At 54.7% G+C, this 21,314-nt stretch overlaps 1 protein-coding gene across 4 annotated transcripts; it reads left to right on the forward strand.

Annotated features, from left to right (window-relative positions):
* The first annotated feature begins 347 nt into the window (after positions 1-347).
* On the forward strand, positions 348-19,786 carry LOC149851802 (maestro heat-like repeat-containing protein family member 2B). Of its 4 annotated transcripts, XR_016439539.1 has the most exons (32): positions 351-692; positions 1,131-1,250; positions 2,070-2,177; positions 2,628-2,772; positions 3,225-3,265; positions 3,605-3,743; positions 4,318-4,370; positions 5,021-5,128; positions 5,487-5,606; positions 5,842-5,964; positions 6,946-7,098; positions 7,448-7,474; positions 7,739-7,861; positions 8,248-8,327; positions 8,725-8,860; positions 9,011-9,106; positions 9,475-9,579; positions 9,769-9,892; positions 10,286-10,392; positions 10,909-11,061; positions 12,189-12,343; positions 12,642-12,786; positions 13,286-13,482; positions 14,115-14,252; positions 14,455-14,566; positions 15,114-15,260; positions 15,582-15,761; positions 16,281-16,433; positions 16,863-16,999; positions 17,739-17,841; positions 18,651-18,716; positions 19,560-19,630. XR_016439539.1 is itself a non-coding variant. In XM_090030368.1 (31 exons), exons 1-31 carry the CDS (start codon positions 627-629, stop codon positions 19,739-19,741), a joined length of 3,705 nt encoding a protein of 1,234 aa, XP_089886494.1. In that variant the 5' UTR covers positions 348-626; the 3' UTR covers positions 19,742-19,786. The 4 variants fall into 4 exon arrangements, 1 of the variants encoding a protein (XP_089886494.1); XM_090030368.1 differs by lacking the exon at positions 16,863-16,999 and having other exon boundaries at positions 348-692; positions 19,560-19,786; XR_016439540.1 differs by lacking the exon at positions 10,909-11,061 and having other exon boundaries at positions 350-692.
* The last annotated feature ends 1,528 nt before the right edge of the window (positions 19,787-21,314 follow it).

Genomic DNA, 21,314 nt, shown 5'->3' on the forward strand with positions numbered 1-21,314 from the left:
TGGGGGAGGAGAGAGTTATTCCATCCCCTGCTGCTTGGGCTGCTTGGGAGCAATTTCTTCTCAGCCAGCTATGTAACCATGCCCTACTGCACAGTAGATACTGCATAGTAAATATACTACCTGTACTTACAGGTCATAGAAAACTGAAGTAAACTAATCTACTGTGCGGTAGCTCCTGCACACAGTTACATAGTGATGTTTTACTGTGCTGCGCAGTAAAGCATCTTGTGTGCTGACCCTTCAGGAACTGAGTTAGGACTGTCCAGGCTGAATTTCCTGTCCTGCTCTAGCTGCGCTCAAGAGCCCTGGCTGTGTAGAGCTAGAGCCACACCTCCGTCCTCTGCTGCTCGGTCCCAGAGGGCCAGTAGCACCCTGCGTCCTGCTGGATGACACAGGAATGCTGGGGTGAAATCCTGCTCAGACACCTTTCCTGGCAGCACTCAAGTCGAGAGGTTTAACGAGACCTTTGTTATGGCCCAAGAGACTTTCCCAGGTTCCAAAGTAGAGACAGGAGGGTGTGCAGGTCGCCACAAGCAGGTCACTTGCAATCTGGGTGTATCTTGCTGTGGACTGCTCCCAGAACACAGCAATATTGTGCCCTCCTCCTTCTTCTTCCAGTGCCGGAGATGAGCCAGAAAAAATGTGCAGTAGTCCAGGCCATGAGGTGCACGCTTGGTGATCAGAGCACTGAGGTGAGGTGCTTTGTGAGTAGTGGCTGTGCTGGGGATGGCACATGGACCTGACACAAAATTCCCACCCGAGATTCTTGGCTGTCTTGTAGAGAAAACCTTTCTTCCCTATCAGCGTCTTCAGGGAAGGCAGTGCAGAGAGTCTGCCCCTCTGCTTCCAGAGCTGGGGAGAGTCAGGATCTGGGGAAGTGTTATCAGTTTGCCAGCGGGGAGGGGATCTGCTTTCCCTCAGATGCCAATATGGGACTATTGAGTAGCAAGGACACACTGTTCTCTTGCCCCTTTATAAACCCTAGACATAACATTGGAGGCCTGGGGACCCTTCTCCCTCCCTCTCATCCTTTCCAAGGTTTGAGGGAGGGTTTGTGCCATGGCCGGTCCCTGCCACCATTAGGGCATAAGGGCAGTCCTGACTCCAGTCTGTCCTCTCCTCCCCTCCAGGTGAAGAAGGCCATCCTCCATTTCATCAGGACACTGCTCAGTGTGCAGGGCCTGGATGACTGGGCCTGGGACTTAGTGGCCTATATTTTCAAGCAATTCAGCTTGTCTAGCAGCCAAATGGTAAGAGAAATCGAGGCTGGAGACTTGGTGCTGCTGTTGTAGCAGGCTGAAGCCTGCCATTGGCTTGAGCAGGAGCGTGGGGTGCCCTAGGGCTGCCAGGCTGAGTCATTAGACCCAGGGTCAGACCATTTCCACTGGTGCAGCAGACCTAAGGGAGCTCTCGGGATGTTAGTGCAGCTACTCTGCATTGTCCCCAGGGTGTCGGCAAGACCAGACTCTGATCTGGACTATGTGCATCTTCTGATGAGGCTGAGATTTGCCCCGTCAGGCACTGAGGAGTGAAAACCCTGACCGCACAGTGTGTCAGGGAAACTTCCTTGAGAACACCAATGCTCTCTGGTAGAAATAGACTCCCAAAGATGTGTCCTGGTGCCCAGGACGTAGCTTGGCCCCTTGATAGAATCACATTGACGAGAGGCAGAGGATTGAGCTGGCTGGCCCCCGGAGCAGACGGAGCAGAGCGGGTGTGTGATGCCTGCACATTTGTGTCCGCTGGGCTGAATCTGAAGGGTTCTCTTGGAAGGACGAGGGAGGTGAATACTTGGCTGGTTTCAAGACATAATGCACTCCCAGAGCCCAGAAGCACTTTGTGTTAAGCGAGTTGTTTCACAGTGTTGGAGGTGTTTCTGAACTGGGAACCTGCCCCATCAGCTTGGTTTTTCTTATATTATGTCAGGTCCAGGGAGTTGTGCTTTGAGCAGAACTTAAAATCACTGGGAACTGTGCAGCATTCAAGCTGGCTGCGAAGGAGATGGAGACTGAGTGTCCAGTCAGTGCCTCTTGACTAGCTCATGATCTTTCTCTTGGTCTCTTGTGCAGAAACCCAAAAACCGCTCCAGTCAGGATGCTGAGGAGGAACAGAGCATCCGAGCCACCTGTGTGGAGATCCTGGAAAATCTGGATGTCTCAACCAGTGGCATGAGCCAGGTAGGTGACCAGTTAGTTCTGCCCTTGCATTATCAATGCATTTCTCTTCATCCCCTGTACATCTCCACTGGGCAATTCTCTGCATTGGCAGGGTAATGGAGATAGTTCATGGCCAGTGCTGGCCGTGAGTTATGGAGCAAGCTGCTGCCATTTAAGGAATGACATACAACACCCCAGCTGGAAGGGATCCCTGTGCTGAGATGGCCTCATTCCCTCTTCTTGCTCTGCTCAGTCTCCTCTGAAATTGAGACCTGTTTGGCCAGGGTTAGAGCAGGGTTTCAGAGATCAGCTATTCCTGAGAGACAGACATGAGGTCACGGGTGGGGGAAGGACCCTTAAGTAGGTGGGTCATTGGTGAAGAAGAGGAGACTGTCCTTGAGCACTGGATGAAGAGAGCTGGGTGCAGGGGTACAAGTAGCTGAGTCCAAACTGTCTGGCTCTTCTCTCCAGGTCTTATGGCCCCAGCTGCTAGAGTACATAGTGCCAGCTCAGTACAGCTGCACTCTGACCCCCGTGTGCCGATGCCTCGGGGACCTGGCCAAGCAACCGCAGTGGGAGGGAGAAGAAGCGGCTTGCGTGGACCCCAGCAAAGGAGGTTTGTAATCCAGATCCCTGTGGGATCAACCCACTCCGCCTGCCTTGTAGAAAATCTCCGGCCTCTTCCATGCACTATGAGGATGCCCAAAGGCAGGAGGGACAGTTGGGTCAATACAACCTGGGAGGAGGAGCCAGGCAATGTGGGCTCCTGCAACCCAGAGCTGTCCCAGATTTATGCTGTGCCACAGGCGAAGCCCAAGGCCTTTTTGCCTCAGCTTCCCCACTCATCCAGTGATGACTGAACAGTGCCTGCCTCACAGAGGGGCTGGGAGGGAAGCCTCCTTGGTAAAGGTCCTTGAGATCCCGACACGGAAGGTGCCACGAAAGTGCCACTTGTGCCCAGCTCCTCAAGGGTCCACGGGTGGGCGCATTGGGAATGGACAGGCTTATAGCAGCATGAGCCCTGTTCCAAAGTAGTCCCACATGGCCGTGCTCTCTTTCTCTTTCCAGCCAAACTTCCTAAGGGCCAGGGGCTGCTGGCGCGACTCCTGGTGAGTAGCCCTGGAAAGGTACCTGCCAGAGGTGTGGGGAGGGTCAGTGGTGTGGGGACACGTGCCTGCAGCCTTAGTTGCAGCAGCACGCTCTGTCTCTTCCCACACTCGGAGCTGCCCTGTGCTGGCAGAGCTCCCTTCTCCTCGCAGAGCAGAGCCAGGCTCTGCCCCTGCCTCACAGCCTGCAGAGGGGCGTGCAGGATCAGCCGAGCACAGCACCTCAGCCTATGTCCGATTGCTGAATGCTCTGGCCATGTATGGTGGAGGGCAGTTTCCCTCCTAAAGAAAGCCATGGAGCCCTGCTCCAGAGCTGAGCCCCTGTTTCTCTCTCGCTGTCAGGTGGTTGCCTCGGCCCTGGGTGACAGCAGCCGCGCACATTCTGCCCTGCGGGGACTGTGGGCTCTGCACCGCACGATCCACCCTGCTGTTGGAGAGCAGTGGAGGATCGAGGTTCCCATCCTGCTCTCGACCATTGAAGGTAAAAAGCAAGGAAGGAGCACAGTGATCTCTGCAGATTGGAAAGGGAGAGGGGAGGTTGCAGCCTCCTGGAGCCCCCCGTGGTACCATTCCCCTTCTGCAGCATCCCATGCTTGAGAGCTTCTACTCGTGTTCACGGGGCGAATCCAGGGGCTTGACAGCATTGAGGTTGATGGGACCCAGGGAAGGGTTTGCCCGTGAAGGGCTCCACCAGAGCAACCGCTCTCCTGCAGTTCCCTGCACACGTGGGAGGCTTCTGTTGCCAGAGGAAACCTCTCTGCACTTTGCCCTTCTATGAAGCCCAGTCCTGTACTGTGCTGTGCCAAGCACAATCGTGAGGTGCTGAGCACCCTCTATTCCCCTTATGGCCAGTTCTGCAGGGACTGGTTGTGCACAACTTCCAGACATGCCAGCATGGTATGCACTAGAGCGCAAGGCCTGTGATCTCGGGATCCGGGGAGGTGACCGGGTGTGGATGCAGGAGCTTCCAAAGACTTGATGCCCAGGGTGGCAAGTAGGACTCTTCTTCAGTGCCTACGACAGTGACATTTTTCTTGTTTGCCCCCCACTTCCAGGAAATCCTGAGACCTCCCAGGACAATGTGCAGTGGGAGCACCTGCTGCTGAAGGTACAGGGTGGCTCTCAGAGCTGGTGTTGCAGCCAGCCGAACTGGGTAGGGCTGTCTGGGAAGGGAGGGTTCCCTCATGCTTCAGGGAAATGAGGTGATGAAAGCCAATAACCCTGCAAGAGTCCAACTTGGAAGGTTTGCCAGTCTCCTTGAGTTTGGATTGACATCCAGAGTTGTCCATTTGGGATCCTCCAGCCTTTCCGTACAGTCTTTGAGCTCAAGAAATGGAAGGAGATGAGGCCTTGGTAGGGGGTTTCTGCAATTCCCAGGTCCTATCACAATGCAAGCACAACAAACACAACATAGCACTGAAGTCCCTGGCAGTTGGAGGTGCCCGTTGTAGAGCCCACGGCGTCTTCCTGACTTGATCCATCCTCCCCCCTCTACACAATCTCTCCCCAGTGGACAGGTTTCTTGGCACAATCGCCTCCAAATTTCTGTCCACTGGTGTCAAAGGTTGTGAAGGATGCATTGGGCAGAGATGAGGAGTGGGGAGCAAGAAGCAGGAAGATCCTAGGGTGCCCACCTGTAGAGTTCCCCAAAGGAGTCCTCTCCCTGTGAGACTTGGGTGCTAGAAGGGCACAGGAGGAGGGCGACAGAGACTCAGCCCGTGCACCCAACTCTTTGCTTCCCTTCACTTGTGCCCGCAGTTCCTGAACATGACACTGAAGACCATTGGTGATGATGCCTGGAGCATTCAGCTGAGCCTGGAGCTGCAGCACCAGACAGCCAGTTATGCCTGCTCCTCCCCGGAGAAGGTGCGTGCTCTTGGCGATGGCTGGGTTTCTGCAGCTGTTTTGTGGTGCTGTGGCAGGAGGCTGCAGAGAGTTTCTCTCCAGAGTTTGTGCTTCTCCGTTCTATTTTCTTGACCAAAGGCATTGTCTTTGGTTGTCTGCTCTCTTCACTGACCCAGAGGGAGCTGCTTACAGGGGCTCTTTCTCTGCCTTCAGCTGCCATTTCCCTGCAGAGAGTGGGGCCAGTTATTTGGTGCGTGGGTGCTGGAGCTGGACTCTCTTGGCCCTTCCTAGGGACGGGTGTGTTTCTGGGCTGTCCTTGTGCTGACCAGCAGGCTGCTGTGTTCCCAGCTCTTTGGTGATGTTGGTCTCCTTCTTTCAGAGTTTCCTATATAAGGCACTCGGTACCACATTGGCTTCTTGCCAGGATGTTGCCCATGTGAAATCCCAGCTCCAGAAATCTCTGAAGGGCACAGATTACATGAACGCTTCTGAGAGAGAGGTGAGGACCCTGTTGTCTCCAGACATGGCCAGGTCCTCCCGTGTCCTCACTTCTCTCTTGCTCCGTGTCTGGGGCTCGTTTGCTTCATGGCCGTACCTTGTCCTTTCCCTCGGACAGCCCCCTGGCTTGCTCCGGGTCGGACGGGCAGTTCTAGTATCAGGGGAGACGGGGAGGACTCTCGGGTCTGTCAGCCAGATGGTCCTGCTCACTCACCAATGCGCTTCTTGGGTTCCAGCAAGTTGTGACCATCCTGGCATTCTCAGCCAAGGGCCACCTGGACCTTGCCCTGGCCACACTGGAGGACTTTGGTGCTGCGATGAGTAAAGTGCAGGTGTCGGGGATAGTCGGCCGCTTGCAGGTAATGGCGCTGGGGCGTTTCTCACACTTCCTCCCCCTAGAAACCCTTGAGAAGAACAGCTTGGCAGTGGCTACTGTCCCTGGTAGCGCCCTCTCCCAGGGGACGTGCTCCACATGAGGTCTCCAGTGATACAGAGGGGAACACAGTTTCTACTACTCATGTTTTTCATGTCCCAGCTTATTGGGTCAACAGTCAACCAGCCCCTTTCAGGCACTGAGGCAACTACATCTGTTCACCCAGAGAAAGAGATTGTGTATTTCTGACATCTTTCAGTTAGCTGTGGGAGAGCAGACCTGAGTCCTGTTGCCCAGCCTGAAAGCACCAGCTCTGAGTGCATAATCCACATGCCCACCCACCTCCCCAGGCAGGTGCTGGAGGGTCTAGAGGCACCTACATGTTTGCTGCAAAATGAGCCCTAGGGTTCTCCTCTTGGGCTCACCCAGCCCAGCAGAGCCACCACCACGGCTGAGCTGAGCACCTCACTGCTCACAGGTGTTTGGGTCCAGGCCCCCCCATCCAGCAGGGTGTTCATGGTCCCCCAAACACCTGCTGAGAGCTTCAGCTTCTGCACAAAGCACAACAGGCAGAGCCACCTCCTTCACACACAGAGACCTGCAGCAGCCTTCCCGATGCATTGTGCTCAGGGACTCCTTACTGCCAAATGCATGAGGAGGCCCTGGGCACAATGCACCTGCTGCCCCGGTTCCTCTCGGTCACGAAGTCTCCCTCGCCCCTGCCCCGACTTCCATGGCTCAGAGTGGCACTGCAGCTCTCTCTGCCTGAGTCACCCAGGCTGCAGGACAGAGATGAAGAAGTGTCTGAAACAAAGCACTGATGATGGTGCTGAGAGCTGCGGGTCTCCTGTGACTGGCGGGGAGAGCCGGTATCGCTGCTGGGCAACTCCCTGGTCAGCAGTGATTGCTACTTGGGGGGCAGAAGGCATGGGAAGCCCTGGTGTGAGTGTCATGTCACCCCATGCAGGATTATCACCAAGGGAAAAGAGCCAGGACCCACAGGGCTTTGATACTGGCCTACAGCCGAATTGCTGTCCATGCCCCCCGAACGCAGCTGCTTACCCGCGTGGAGTGTGACATCACCCAGAAGGTCCTGCAGTATTACATGACCAGCTGCCGGGTAAGAGCCTGGGACTGCACCGTGTTGGGAACAGGCCTGCCATGGGACCGATGTCTCCTTTGCACTTGGGAGCCTAAAGAGGCTCTGACTGTCTGAACCTCCCCAAACTCATGGCTGTGATGAGCATCCATGTTAATCCTTCTGGGATGATGTGCAGTGGGTGGAACCCATGTATGGAGAGTGCTGCGATAGACGCTTCTGGCAACCTGTCCTGCGCTGGAGGGGGGCGTGCATTCATGCCCTTGCACTACTCCACACTTCCCGGCCCGGCCTTTTTTTGGACCTGGCAGTGGGCTGTACTCTGGAGCCATTCCAGGCACTGACGATTCTTTTGCATTTCATTTCCCAGGTGCTTGGCATCAACATTGTCAATAAGGTAAATGTTCAATGACCCCAACCCTGCCTGTGCTCTTCCCAGACCCTAACTGCAGGAGGCACAATGACCTTCCCCAGGCGGGAGTCCCTGCTGCCGCCACGCTCCTCCTCTGAGACCGGTGTGGGCCCGGGACTTTCTGGGGCCTGTAGACATCTCTCAGGGATGCAAATGAGGCTGCATTTCATCCCTGATCTTTACCTTGTGGACCCTGGTTCTTGTCCATTCCTCATCCCCATCTCCTTGTTGTTCCCCCATGAAATTCAGGATCCAGACTTAAAGCTGACCCTGATCCAGTCGGTCACTGAGATCAGCCGTGCCATCCAGGACGCGGATGACTCCGAGATCTTCCAGTTCACTTACAAAGAGGAGCTCCTGGGGTACATGCTGGTGAGTGGGAGGACCTGGTGGGAACCTAATGGGACTGGTTTCCCTGGGAGCGGCTGTTTCATCCCCTGGCTGCGATGGGATTATTGGAGCCTTATGAGGGGTCTGCTTGAGGCCCAGCAAGCTGGTGTCCCTCAAAGCTTTGTAGGCAACGCTGCATTGTGGGCTGCTCTTGGAGGGCCCGGCTATGTCTGGTGAGTGACTGGGGTACAGCTCTGTGCCCTCTGCACTGATGCCACTGACCTGAGCAGGATCCTGGGGCAGTGACCAGCACAGCCCTGACTCTGTTTATGGCTCACCGAGGAGGGCATCCTGGTGGGTTTGTGGGGGGAGCTCTGTGCTTCCCACATCCATTTCCCCTGTGTCATGTCTCCATTTCTGCCTTCTAGGACTTCATGAAAGAGGAACCAATGGATTCCTTGGCCTCTCCTGTTCGCCTCAGGGCCATGCTTGCCATTAAGCACCTGAGGTAGGCGATTTCTGCCCTGGCCCTTGGCACTGGGATGCCCTGGTCAGAGATGAGCTCCTTCCTTAACTCTCTGTTGTTCTTCCTGTCAGACCTGGAGCTGAGAGACAGCTGCAGGGCTCAGGTCACAGGCTGCTCTCACTGTAGCTGGAGTCAGAGGGTTTGAATGTGTTTGGTCCACTTGCAGATTTGGACTTGAAAGACTTGGTGGTGGTGGTGGTGGTGGTGGTAGGACAACTAGGAGTGGTGGGGGGAGTGCCAGGAGCTTCTCGGCTGCCAAGTCCAGCAGGGCTTGGATTTGGGGTTCTAGGTTCAGACCATATCTTAGCACTAGGCCCACATTCCCTTGGGGCTGGCAGTCAGTGTGACAGAGCTTTTCTTCCTCTCTTTCTTCTGCCAGCAAGGTGAAACCCTCACTGAATCTGGATGAGAACAGAAACATCCTGGAGGACTGCTTGAAGTGCCTGCTGCCTCTTCCAGCTGTTCAGCAGCTGAGGGAAGAGGGTGAGACCTCTGAGGACTCTGTGCAAATACAGGTACACCTAAACAGCATCACCTGCTGGGACCTGCTCCCCAGCCTGCTCTGGGCCCTGGCAGTCACCCCTGGCCTCCCTAGAATGGTTCTGGGTTTTGTGACACAGGCTCCCGCTGGCCCTGAGCTTCCCTCTTCTATCTCCTGCTTGCAGGCACTGCACGAGTTGTCCATGAAGGCCTTGGGCGAGCTCATGAGGGGTCTCCTTGAAGAAGACCCCACTGAGAACTGGTTCATGGAAATGTTCCATGTGAGTAGCCAGCAAGAGCAGGCAGAGCCCTCTTGTCTGGGGAAGGGGGAATGGGCCAAAGAAACAGGGAGGAAGGTTTCCCTTGGCAGGGCATATGAGAGGGGAGTCTCCCAAGGTGTCCTTGAGGCAATGGATGGTAATTCCCTTGCATCCCGTTGACATGCCTAGTAGCTGCATCATCTTGTGCCAGGGTCACTGAACAGCTCCTCTGGCTTCAGGGGAATTAAAGTCCGCCTCGGGTGTATCCAGATGATAAAAGAATCAGATTGCTTGGAGGGATTTCAGTGGCAATGGTGCTGTCTGCTGTTGAAATGGTTCCTCTGAGCTGTTTTAAAGGTTCCTCTGACAATAGTTTGCTCTCCCAACAGCTGCTTGAGTCGTGGATCTTCTCCGACAAGGAGTGGGAGCGAGATAGGGCCTTGCAGGCCAGCTCCCAGCTGCTTGTCGCCTTTCGGGAGACAGCCTATTGCAGAGTAAGTATGGTCTAACTCTTGCCTTGATGTCCTCATGGCAGCCTCATCCTGAGATGCAGAAAGCTTCCCTAGCAGACAGGGTCCCACAGGGATGCATTCCTGTTTTCACCTTCCCGGGATCATAAACTTGAATATCACTCTCGCCAGACCCAGGAACATGTCATTTGTTTCTTTTTCCTTTTTTCTCAGCTTCAAGAGCCTCTTGAGCAGTTTGGGTCCCTGCTGGGGCTGCTGGCACCGTACACCTGTGCCTCTCTGGCCACATCCCGCCTGTGGGCTGCCGACTGCATCCTCTGCCTTCTGCACCTGCAAGGTAAGGGCACTCTGAGTAGGTGCAAGTGACTCTGCCCCTTTTCTCCCTCTGGTAATGCCTACTCCTCTGCTCTGTCCATTCACTGCTAATCTAATGACACCTCAAAAGGGCCACGACTGGCCCTTGGAAGATCTCCTAGGAGAGAAGAGTTGCATGGTGTGAAGGGCCTGGCCCTCTTTTGGGAAGTGTGAAAAGAGGCTCCCCCAGCAAGAATGGGGAGAAGCTTGTAGCACCTCTGATCCCGCTGCACCTCTGACCCCACTGAAGTCACTCAGACCTCAAACATCACCCTTGGACCACACTGCCCATGACATTGCACATGGTTCCCCCATGGAGCCAAGGTTCTGTTTCAGACTTCATTACAGCACTTTTTCCTTCTTATTTTCATTCCAGACCAGTCCAGGACAACGGATGCAGCGGAGGAGCTGAGACATCTCCGGGAGGAGCTTAAAGCTGCCAGCCCTGAGGCTGTGCTTACAGCATCCTCCCAGATAGCAAAGGTCAGTGCCTCAAGAAGCTGGTGTGGAGACTCTGGGAACTGGGCATCCTTCATTATCCATTCCTTTGCTCACACATGGTTTATTTCTTTCTTTGGAGTGCGTGGGGGAGGCATCTGGGACACTTATTGTTCACCCACTGTCTGCTGCTGTTTGTCCTTGTCCATGGTAGAAAGAATAAGTCGGAGCAAGATTGGAAAGTCAGGTAGATAGTTCTGTCCTTGCACAGAAGAACAAATCTTTGTCAGTATAGCATCCAAGTGAGCGCCTCAGCCAGGACTTGGTCTCCTTGTGTGCCTGTTTTAAATTATCCTGGGGTGCAGCTTGGCTGTGTTCATGTTGTGTTGTCAAATGATGCTCTCTCCACTGAAGAGGGGTGAAACGTTCAAACACAGGATTCCCCTCTTGCACATGCACCAAGTCACCGTAGGACACAAGCTTATGCACAGCACAACTCTTTAACATCATGCTTGAACTCTGGGGTTCAGTGCAGTTTCCCTTCTTTCTATTTGTCTCCAGGTCATTGGCAAATACTTGCCCTGTAACCAGGCCCTTGATTTTGTGGGGACAATAATGGATGGCATGCTGTCTGCCAGCCCCATGTGCGCCACAGCAGCAGGCCACTGGTTCTGTACCACCCTGAGGGAGAATGGAGATGCCCTCCTGAATGAGGTAAAACTGAAGCTGAGGAGGCTTTCTGCATTGGCTTTATGCTTTTCAAACACTGCTTTCATGTGGAGTGAACAGCAATCTTACTGTTGATCCCTGGACATGAAGCAAGTTCCATTTCCCTTCCTAGCCAGAGACGGGAAAGGGCAGATCAGCTGCATCCACGAGAAAGAGCACAGGAAGGCAAGATGGGGATTCAGTGACCTCAGTTATTGATAAGAGCTTACAGCCCTAGAAGGTTTGGAAGCATAGGCTCTGGGGCAAATACAGCAGGAGAGGGCAACAAGGAGTCTGAGGCACCCGGCGGTGGCTGGGCTGGAACACCATGCTTAGGCATGAGGAATGGATGCACACTTCCCTCAGTGCCACACCATGCAGGGGGTCCACAGCAAGGCAGGAGCTAGAGATGGTTCTGTATCCTCAGACATTTCCCAGCCTTGGTAGAGGCTATGTGAAATGCTCCTTCCATCCTGCTCATCTCCACAGGTTTGGGAACAGGGCGCAGGAAAGCATGGATGCCAGAGATACTGCAGCCTCTGCCCTCTCCTTGTTCTGGATGGGAGAATAGGGAAGTGCAGTTAGAAATGAGGGGTGTGACCTCCAGTGTGCAGTTCCAGCAGAGCTGGTCTCACCTGGACAAATTAGTTACAATCATCTTGCTCAAGGTCCCAGGGATTCTCACAGGGGTCTGACGTTGGTGGTGCTTGTTGGTCCTGAGCTGAGCATCCACACAGGCAAAAGGCCCAAATGAGCTTCTTAAAACCACCCCCAGATATTGATATTTGTTGGGTGTTTGTGTGAGCACACGGGTTAATGTCAGGCAGAAATAGTTCCTGGGCAGCACCTGCAGTTAGACTGTAGGTGTGTGCACATGGGTGGGGGAAAGGCTGAAGGTGTGCAGGCTGGTTGGTGTCTGCCCACATGTCATGTTGTCCACTTTTACCCCAAGTAGGGGCATAGGGACGTACTGACTTCTTAGGATGAGCCAGAGGCAGCAGTGTCTGGACATTGGTCCCTTAAAGCAAGGAATTTCTAAGATGGCAGCAAATTGCCAAACTGTGGGAGGGATTAGTTTGGATTGTGCTGGCTGAATGAGAAAGGGACCCTTGTTCTTGCTATTTTCCCTCCAGGTGCCGGACATCCTGGGCACCATCTTTATTCGGATGCCAACAGTGCAGGAGAGGTCCCTGAGAGGCTTCCTGCTGGAAGGCGTAGGCATTCTTGCTGGCTTTCACCTAGAGGCAGTGACCACCAGCCTCCTTGCCAAGCCTCTGCCAATGGACAGGTACTTGCCACTCCCTACCTCTTGTGCCTGGTGGCACACACACATCCCACAGCCTGGCAAAGCCTACAGAGTTTCAAGTCAGCTGCAGATCCTTTGGGATGAATTGGTAAGAGTCACTGTCCTAGTGCCTTTGGGTAGGAAATGCCAGGCTTGTGCTTAATGACATTGGCAGATGACATCACTGTGCCCCAACCCCATCCTAGACCAGGAGAGCCCTTGGCCCTTGCTTCAGTGTCCTATTGCTTCATGACATCACAGGAGCATCTGCAGCTCATATGTAATTTGTGTTAAATTGCAGTGACACCTCTGAGCTGTGGAGGGCCTTGGGGGGGGATGATTTCTCCACCCTCCATATACTCCATTCACTTATGGAGAAGATCCAGCATCCAGCCAGCACAGAAGGGAGCTCAGAGGAGGGCACCGCGGCCCTAGGACCTCTCGCAGTAAGTGACAGCCCAGGCCCAGCTGTGTGGGTTCCCCCTTTAGGGCTGGAGCCCTAGAGCTTGAGGTAGGATGCTAGGTCATGCAGCAAGCTTTTCTCCCCTGCTGTCCTGTCTCCTGGGTCATCCCCGCTCTTCCATCAGCAGTAGAAACACAGCAGCTTCATGCTGTGTGGCTGACTGACTCCATGAGACTTTGGAACTGGAAACTCGTGTAACCGAGCAGCTCTGCATTCAGCAGCTTTGCAGCTCTGCATTCAGGCTGCTGGTGCCCCTGCACTTCCCAGGCAGAAGTGCAGGGATGTGACTGGGAAGGGAGTGACTGGGAAGGGATGTGACTGGGAGTGCAGGGATGTGCCCGGGAAGGGAGCCAAGTGCTAAGGGAGCTGCTACCAGAGCTGTTCTGAGCTCTCCTGGATGTGAGAAAGAGACCTTTAGACTCGGAGTTATGGATTTCCAGGTGTCTTCCCCGGGCTGACTCGAGTCTTCTCTATCCCTTCAGGCAACATGTGCATCCCTGGAGATGCTGACCACCATGCACTCCAGCTCAGTCCTGAGGGAGCTACTCCCCGAGCTCCTGTGTGCTCTTGTAGAACAAGTTGGCATTACTGTGGGGCAGGACATGCCGATGCCCACAGCAAGCATCCGGCGGAGGCAACTGCGAAAGGGGCAGGTGTGGAAAGTGGGCAACCCTTGCAGGTAAGGAGTAGGCTGCGCCTGGTTTCACAGGTTTGGCCTCACTTCAGGCTAGCTGCCTGCAGGGTGTTCTTGTCCTTGCCAAGGGCTGTGCTGAGCTGTCTTGGTCCTGGCAGCTGAAAGAAGCGGGGGTTGTCTAAGAAGCGCAGAGTGTGAAATGTTAAGGCTGGGAGAGCCTATTAGTCCCTGCAGTCTGAGCTCCTCTGGGACAGGACAGGTAGTTTTAGCCCCAAGATGTCACAATCTCCATTAGTGACCAGCACATGCTGGGCTCACAGTGCTCGGGACCTGGGCATGTGACTTCTGCATGTTCCCATGCTCTACACATGGCCTTTATCCTTGAAGGGAAAGAAAAATGGCTGCCTAGTGTTTTCTGTAGTGCATTTGGCTTGGGAGAGCCTCCATGCATCCCGCCTGGCTTCCAGCACTGATTTGTGCAAGGCCCTGCCCTCCCCGAACCTGCCAGGGGATTGCAAGGCGTGAGAAAGAATGGCAGCATCGGTCTGATCTGAGCTGCCTGCCTTGCGCAGCAAGTGTCTGAGTAATGGACCCCCGAGTGACAGGGCGTTTTGGTTCTGCTCTGGCCGCAGCATCTCGTTACGGTCTGTAAATCTGTAAATCTTCTGTCTCCCCAGGCTTTCTATGGAGACCCTGGCCTGCGCTATAGCAAAGGGCCTTGGGGAGAAAGTGGCTGCAGACCTCTGCAAAGCAGGAACCTGGCCGCTACTTGAGAGCCCCCAGACACACCCCGAGGGGGTGTGCCAGCTGGCCAGGTGAGAGAGGCAGGCTGGACTGCATCTGTGCTCTAGGCAGTGGGACGAGTGGTGGAGGGGGAACTTTCTGTGCTGGACATGCAGGGTTGTGTGGGGCTGGAGACCTGGAGCTTGTGCTCCAAGCAATGAGAGCTGCTGCCTCAGAGCAAATGGGTGTTGGCAGTGCCCAGCCGGTCCCAGAACTTGCGGTTTTGTCTTGCAGGGCTCTGCTCCCACTGGGAGTAATAACGCCCCACTTCATAGGGCAGGTCCTACAGTGGACCAGTTCCACACTGGAAAATCTTCGTGTGACTGGTACAGCCTTCATCAGCCAGGTAAGGGCCCATAGAGAATGAGCAGTTTGATGGAAAGGCGGCTGTTTGCTGTGCTCTTTCCCTGGGGAGTCCTCTGGTCCCCTTCCTAGGAGGGAGGATCACTGGAGGCAGTGGAGAGGTTTCTCTTCTGTCCTGGCCCCTGCATCGCCACTTCTGCTGTATGAGAAGGAGAGGCAGACAAGGATTGCCTTACTGCCCTGCCCTGACTGAGCCCTCGTCCTAGCCAGCAGCTCTGAGATTGCTCCTAGCTACTGCATCTTCTATACCTGGCCAGCATCCCAGGAAGACACTGCTCTAAAGCAAGCAATGTCCCAATCTATTTGCATTGGCGTCACCTCTCCCGCTTAGACTAAGCCCCTGTCTTCATGATTTGCCTGGCTCTAAGCAGACAAACCTCCCGATGTCCAACAGGAGAGCACCGCGTGCTGAGGCTCTTCCTCGCGGTGGTCTGTGGGATTGTGCTCTGGCACGGCTTGCTTTTCTGCTGCAGGGCTGGGCTGTTGGGAATGACTGTGCTGGATCTCATGGACACATTGATTTCTTTTAGCTTATGTGTGACCCAATCATTGAAGAGCAGAAGCTCCTTAAGCCTGTCCTCTGTTTACTACATCAGCGAGCCAGGGACTCAAATAACCTTGTCCAACAAATGGCAGCCAGAGGACTAGGCAACATCATTTACGGTGCCCCTGAGCAGGTGAGGTTGAAATCCCTCTGCGCTCCCCAGAACGCAGCTCAACTGTAGAGAGCAAACAACGGGGCAAGGCCGAAAGGGTGCGCAAGGCCTGGAAGTGTGTCCAGTTTTGCTGTCTCACCCCTTGTGGTGTCTCTGGAGACAGTTGGGTGTGACAAGTGAAATTTTGGTGCAGAAGCCAGTGCCTTGTGTCTCTCAGGCATACGGGACTGCAGTCATGGGGAAGATGAAGTCAGATGAAGTCCCGAGCGCTCTGTGAATGCGAAAGCCCAGAGGTGAGGAGCATAAGCACTGATCGGTGTGTTGTGTCTTCTGTTTTGACAGCTGAGAAAACACCAGAAGGCCGTCCTGGAGACCCTGTTCCAGGCATCATTTGTGCCCACTAGGGCTGAGATCATGCAGGAGGGCATGCAGGCACTCTCCAACATCTTTAAACATCTAGGGACAGATGCGGGGCCCCTGGCTCAGGATGCAGCTGTGCACATCAGGCCCTTTTTTAACCATGTGAGTGAACAGTGCTCCCCACCCCCATTCCAGTTCTCTTCATTCAGGGCCATTTCAGACGTGGGAGATGCACTCACTGCCCCTTCTTCCAGCCCAAACGGGATGGCAGATGGGCCCTTCTAGACAAGGAGGGACACTCGGGAGACCGTGTGAGGCTGTGGCTGGGGTCATGGGGCTCTGTAGGGCTCTGGGGCTGTTCTCTGCCGTGTTGATTCTCCTGAGTCGGAGGCAGAGCTGGGCAGAGACAAGCGACCGCAGGGGCCGGGGGATGTGGTTTTGCTGGGATTCAGAATGAGGCCCCTAGTGCCCGCACGCTCAGGGAACGAGGCTCGCTGCTGCTCCCCGAGCTCTGCTGAGTGCCCTGGCTCCCAGGCAGCCCACCTGGAGCAGGAGCTGCCAGAGCCCACCTCCCTGACACACCAGCTGGCAGGCTGGAGGCCAAAGGCTCCTGGGAGGAGCTGTGCCAGGCCCATGAGAGAAAGGCTTGGTTGTGACCACACTGGGGTTTCTCGACCACAGGACAACGACAGTCTTCGTGCTGTGGCTTTTGCCCTCTTCGGCGCCCTGGCAGGCTGCATGAAGAGGAGGCAAGCCTTTTATAAAAGCCAGGTGAGGCAGAGCCTGGGAGCACTCCTGATTCACCTGGAGGACCCCAACCCGCAGGTGGCCAAGGTAAGAATCGGTGACACTGGTTTCCTCAGCCCCACCAGGTCTCCTCAGTCCAGCCCCAGGGGCACTCTGCCCTTCCTGCGTCCAGTGCTGCCCGTCCCCTTCCCACTGAGGCGGCTTCGTCCAGGCACCTCCTTGAGCTGGGGGCTGCCTCCCAGGTCCAGCGCAGGTTGCACACCTGACCCCGCTGTGCTTGCCGGAAATCTCCCTGCCTGGCTTTACTGAGGGGGAGATGGGTGCTGGCTGCGGTGCCATTTGAAAGGCAGAAGTCCTCCCTTTGCTCACAGCCACTCCTTTGTGCCTAGTGCCAGTCACCTCCTGGCCAGGCCGTCCTGTTCCTCGCCTGGGTGCAGTCCTGGGTCAAGAGGCAACCCTTGGGCTCAGCTCAGCAGTCAGCAGGGAATACAGACCTGGTGTGACTGTGTTTTTCAGGAGTGCAGAACAACACTGGGCCTGTGCTGCCCTTACCTGGCCTTAAGGAGGGTCCAGGCAGCCCTGGCCTACCACACCCAGGCGTCACAGCAGGGGAAACAGGACCAGCTGCTGCGGGGGACGTCTGCAGGCATTTGGTGAGTGAGTTTGTGAGTGGCTAGGCATCAAGCCTCTTCTTAAAGATCCCCGGGGTAGGAGCCAGCACCACTTCCCTAAGAAGTTGGTTCCAGCTCCTAGCTACCCTGACTGAAGTAGTTCTTGCAGATGTCTAATCTAAACCTCCTCTCCAATAATTTGTGTCCATTGTTCCTTGTCATGCCAGGGGGCACTAGGGGAAACTGTGTCTCCCCCAAACCCCTCTGGTCCCTGCTAGTGAGTTTATAGGCAGTCACCAGGTCCCATAGACAGTCACCAGGTCCCTTAATGACCTTGGTGTATATTAGACCCTTAGGCCAGTAAAGGTCAAGGAACCTATGGAAATGCAGGAGCAGCCACTCTATTTTCTATAGAAAACTAGCTTAGATGTGAAACAAGCTGGAGTCTTCAGTAAAAGGATTCATGTAAACAATGATTAGAATAGAGCTTTTAAATTAGCACTTTTTTTAATAAGTAAAAGGAGCCAATTTTAACACTTCTGCTTTCAGCAGCTAATCTTTTTAGGAGGTGAGTGAGGGCAGGGCTCGTAGGACGGAGGGAGGGAACTGGGACACAGTGAAAATAACTGCCAGGGTCGGGTCTAGGACCAGGAGGCACGGGATAGGCCATGATTGCTCTTTCTAGTCCCTTGGAGCTCCCGTTTCCTCCTGATCAGTACCAGCATGTGGTGTGAGAGCACTTCTCATCAGAGGAGGCTCACGTGTCCTTGGTTCCCTCCAGGCCAAAGAAAAACCGGCTCTTTTGGAGGGTCTCTGCCAGGCAGCCCAGGGACACTACATGAGCCCGTGGCCAGAAGTCCGGATGGCAGCCATCCAATTTACAGGTGAGAGAGGATGCCTGGTCCCTTTTCATTCTCCCCTCTGCCCCCAAGAGGAGTGGTAAAGCTGTTGCTGAGCAGGATCAGGCCGTTAATCATCCCGTGCCTCAGGTTCCCCTAAAAGGATTTGGAAAGGATGATGCGCCAGTGTTGCAAGGCTGGTGTTGAGGGATTCAACCAGACAGAAAGGCTGGGGGTTGTGGCAGACAAGCCCTGTGCCATGATTCAGTAATCCTGAGCAGTGGAGACATGTCTGGGACATGGTCACCCAGCTTGGCTCACAATTGCTTAGCACCACTTCATGGGGAAGGCAGATGGGAAGGGGCATGTGCCTCCTGGGTCACTGAGTGTAGGGACCTGGTCCTGGGAGCAGTCCTGTCAGAGAGATGCTTGCATGACCTTATTAAGCCCATCTTGAAACTCCTTGGGCTTCTCTTCCTCCTGGGAAGGAGGCTGCGTCCCCCGCCATGTCCACTCCAGCTTGCCGGGGAAGGCTGGGTCCCTTCTTGGCCTGCCCTTGTGCTTAGGGTGCAGGGAGGCTCCTGGTGTCCTTTACACCCCCAGTCCAGCCCAGGGAAAGAGGCAGGTTTCTGTACATTACCAAAGATGTTGGGAGTAGCTCGTGTGTAGACTGCCCTTCTCTTCCTGGCTCCCAGCCCTTACTCAGATAATGAGACCCAGCAGTGAATGTGTTGGCCACAACCCACCTGTGATGGCAAACACAGCACAGGGGAGCCAAAGACCTGCCTCTGTGCTGAGTTTTCCTTGTGCCCTGACTATGGGAAGCTGATCTGTTCTCCCTGTTGTGTGTTTAGGCATCCTTATGGAGTACGCTGCCCCCAGGAGTGCCACACAGATAAAGGTTGCGCACCTGCTGAGCTGTAAGTCACAAATCCAGTCCCTGCACTTCCCTCCTGGAGCCCAGAAAGAGCTGAGAAGCTGCAGGGACCAACCCCTCCCTGTGCTTTGGAGCCCAGTTCATTGGCTCTGCCCTGAGGATAGCCGAAGAGAGCCTCGCCCTGAGCAGGCAGCTCACATTCCCCTGGAGCAGCAGGGTGCAGCATGGAGGAGCTGAATCCGTGCATTTCCTGCCTGTCCTGCCCAGGCCCCTCCCCAGCCACACCTGCCCGGGCTCTGGCTTCCCTTGGCTTCCTGGGGTCCCTGAGGTTGGGGAAAGTTGTAGCCAGTGCCACTGGGTGCTACTGCCAATCCTCCCCTGGCAGCCTGTTAGGTCCCTTCTTCAGGTGGAGACTAACATAAACCAGGCCTGTTTGACACTAGGTCTGAGTGCCCAGTCACTTCCCCTTGGCAATGGCAGCTCTTGGGAAGGTTTCTGGTGAGAAAGGCGGGAGAATCTTGTCCGTGGGAGCTGCTGAGAATCTCAACCTTCCTTCATGGGCAGCAAAGCTGCTCAGTGCCCAGCAGAATCGGCATCTCCCCTCAGCTGGGAATGCAGGAAGCTCCCAATGGAGCAGCCACAGCCACCTCTGTGTGGGAGTTTCTGTAGCTTGGGACCCAGAGAGACCACAAGTCTGGGGCTGTTTGAGATGCTGGTGATGAGATGATGGGAGCAACACTGCATCCATTGTGCACTGCCCACCTGCACATCACGCCAGAGCCCCGTTCCCCAGGGATGACCTTGCTCTGGCTCTGCCAGCATGTGTGACCAGTGTTCCCCAGAGGTGCAAGTGTTTATTCACTAATGTCTCCCTCTCTCCTTCCAGCTCTGCACGCTCTGAGACAGGACGCGTCACAGGAGGTCCAAGATGTGGCCACTCAGGTCTTTGAGACCATTTCTAAAAGTCCCTGGGGCAGCACGCTGCAAGAGGAGGGAGACCGTGGGCGTACCCTGCCCCATATCGCTTCTTTACTTTGTTTTGGGTGCCTAAGGCCCCGCTCCATTTAAAAGCGAGCGCCTGTATTTGTAGGCATTTGATAATAAATTGTGTTCTGCGTTCTTCTGGCTCTTGTTGCTTGTCTCCTGAACACAGCAGAGAGAGAGAAGGTGAAGCCTTGTAGCTTCAGGAGTGTATCTGCTTGGTTTGGGCTTTATGGTCAGCTTTGGGTACTTTGCCTTTTGGTGGGGTTGTGTGGGCAGTGAGCTGGGCATAGGTGTTACCACATGTCAACCAGGAGGTGGGGCTCTGCCAGGCAGACAGGCTAGGACCAGATGTTTGGGGAGGTTAGGGGGAGGACAGATTGGGTTAAAAATGGCCACCTGATCTAACTGAACTTCTCTACAGTTCCCAGCGCAGCCCTGGGCTTTAGAAAACCCAGCCACTGGCCCCAGCCCCAGGGCTGCTCTTTTCCTAACCCCCATCCCCTGTCACAAGGTTATTTTTAGCCCCCTAACCCCTACCCCCCACACCACCACTCGTGGACCATCCAGCCACCCTAGACTACCAAACCCTAGAAAACAGCAGTGGGGCATAGAGCCCAGCCTGCAGCAGCAACCCGCCTGTGCCCTGCACACAAATCTGGGGGGAATATGCCCCCCAGGCCTCTCCCAAGGTTTGCAGTGGCAGGAGCCCCCCTGCATCCCTGGATGTGCCTCACGGGCTCCCAGCATCCCACAACCTACCCTGGGGCCCCATTCACCCCTGCCCCTACCCCTGCCAGTGTCCCCAGAGAATAAGCATCGGCATCTGTGTTCTCTCTGAGGGGTTTCAAAACATGGGTAGAGCAGGCATGAGCTTGGTTGGGCAGGAAATGGGTCTTACAAATAACAAACTGAGATCTAAAAATGCTTCCTCTTCTGCTTCAGGATAAAACTGACCTGAGGAACCTGTAGTGCAGTAGTCCTGTCATTGCAGGCTGGGAGATCCTGGATCCAGTTCCACCCCAGCCACAGCTTGCCCTGGCTTGACTATATTCTCTAAAGCTGGTGCCTCTCTAGACAGGTTCCCTGACCCTGTGCCAGACTCAGAGACAGACTCTGGTGGGGATGCTATGCAGTTCTGCATTAGAAGACAGCCTTTGCTCTGAAAAGCTTTTGTTTTCCATTGGGCGTTTTGCCCATCCTGCAGAAGGGAGGCTAGCCTTGTAGACAGCACCGGGCCCCAACTCCTGGGTCTTCTTGGTTCACAACTTATTGGGCTCAGTACAGTTAATTCCTGCATACTGGGTGACCTTTTCTGGCTTGTGCTAGGCAGGGAGCCAGAGCAGCTAATTGCAATCAAGCCTTCTAGCCTTAAAATCTATTAATGGGGAAATCTGCAGAACACAAGATTTCTTGCCTTTTCCCCCTTTGGTGCCACATGCGAAGCAGTATTCCACATGAAAGCTGTGCTTTAAATGTCGCTTCTTCCATTATGAAGATTTCATTTAAAAAATCAGATAAAATTTGATGTCTTTCCTGTGTCAGGTATCCAGATTCTAGTCGTATTGGTGTAGAGGAAAAAACAATCAGGACTCATGGCAGAGGTGATATTTTTTATTATACCAACCAGACTTTTGCAAAAAAGATCTTTAATTGCAAG

Source organism: Crocodylus siamensis, unplaced genomic scaffold (genome assembly GCF_052110815.1).
Source record: "Crocodylus siamensis isolate JL-2025a unplaced genomic scaffold, ASM5211081v1 HiC_scaffold_177, whole genome shotgun sequence".
In the NCBI taxonomy this organism is placed as follows: Eukaryota; Metazoa; Chordata; order Crocodylia; family Crocodylidae; genus Crocodylus; species Crocodylus siamensis.

Coding starts and splice junctions, on each gene's coding strand:
- LOC149851802 (XM_090030368.1), top strand. CDS start 627: ATGAGCCAGAAAAAATGTGCAGTAGTCCAGGCCATGAGGTGCACGCTT. Junction 13,483..14,114: donor AAAGTGGGCAACCCTTGCAG/GTAAGGAGTAGG, acceptor CTGTCTCCCCAG/GCTTTCTATGGAGACCCTGG. Junction 15,762..16,280: donor TCAGGCCCTTTTTTAACCAT/GTGAGTGAACAG, acceptor TCTCGACCACAG/GACAACGACAGTCTTCGTGC.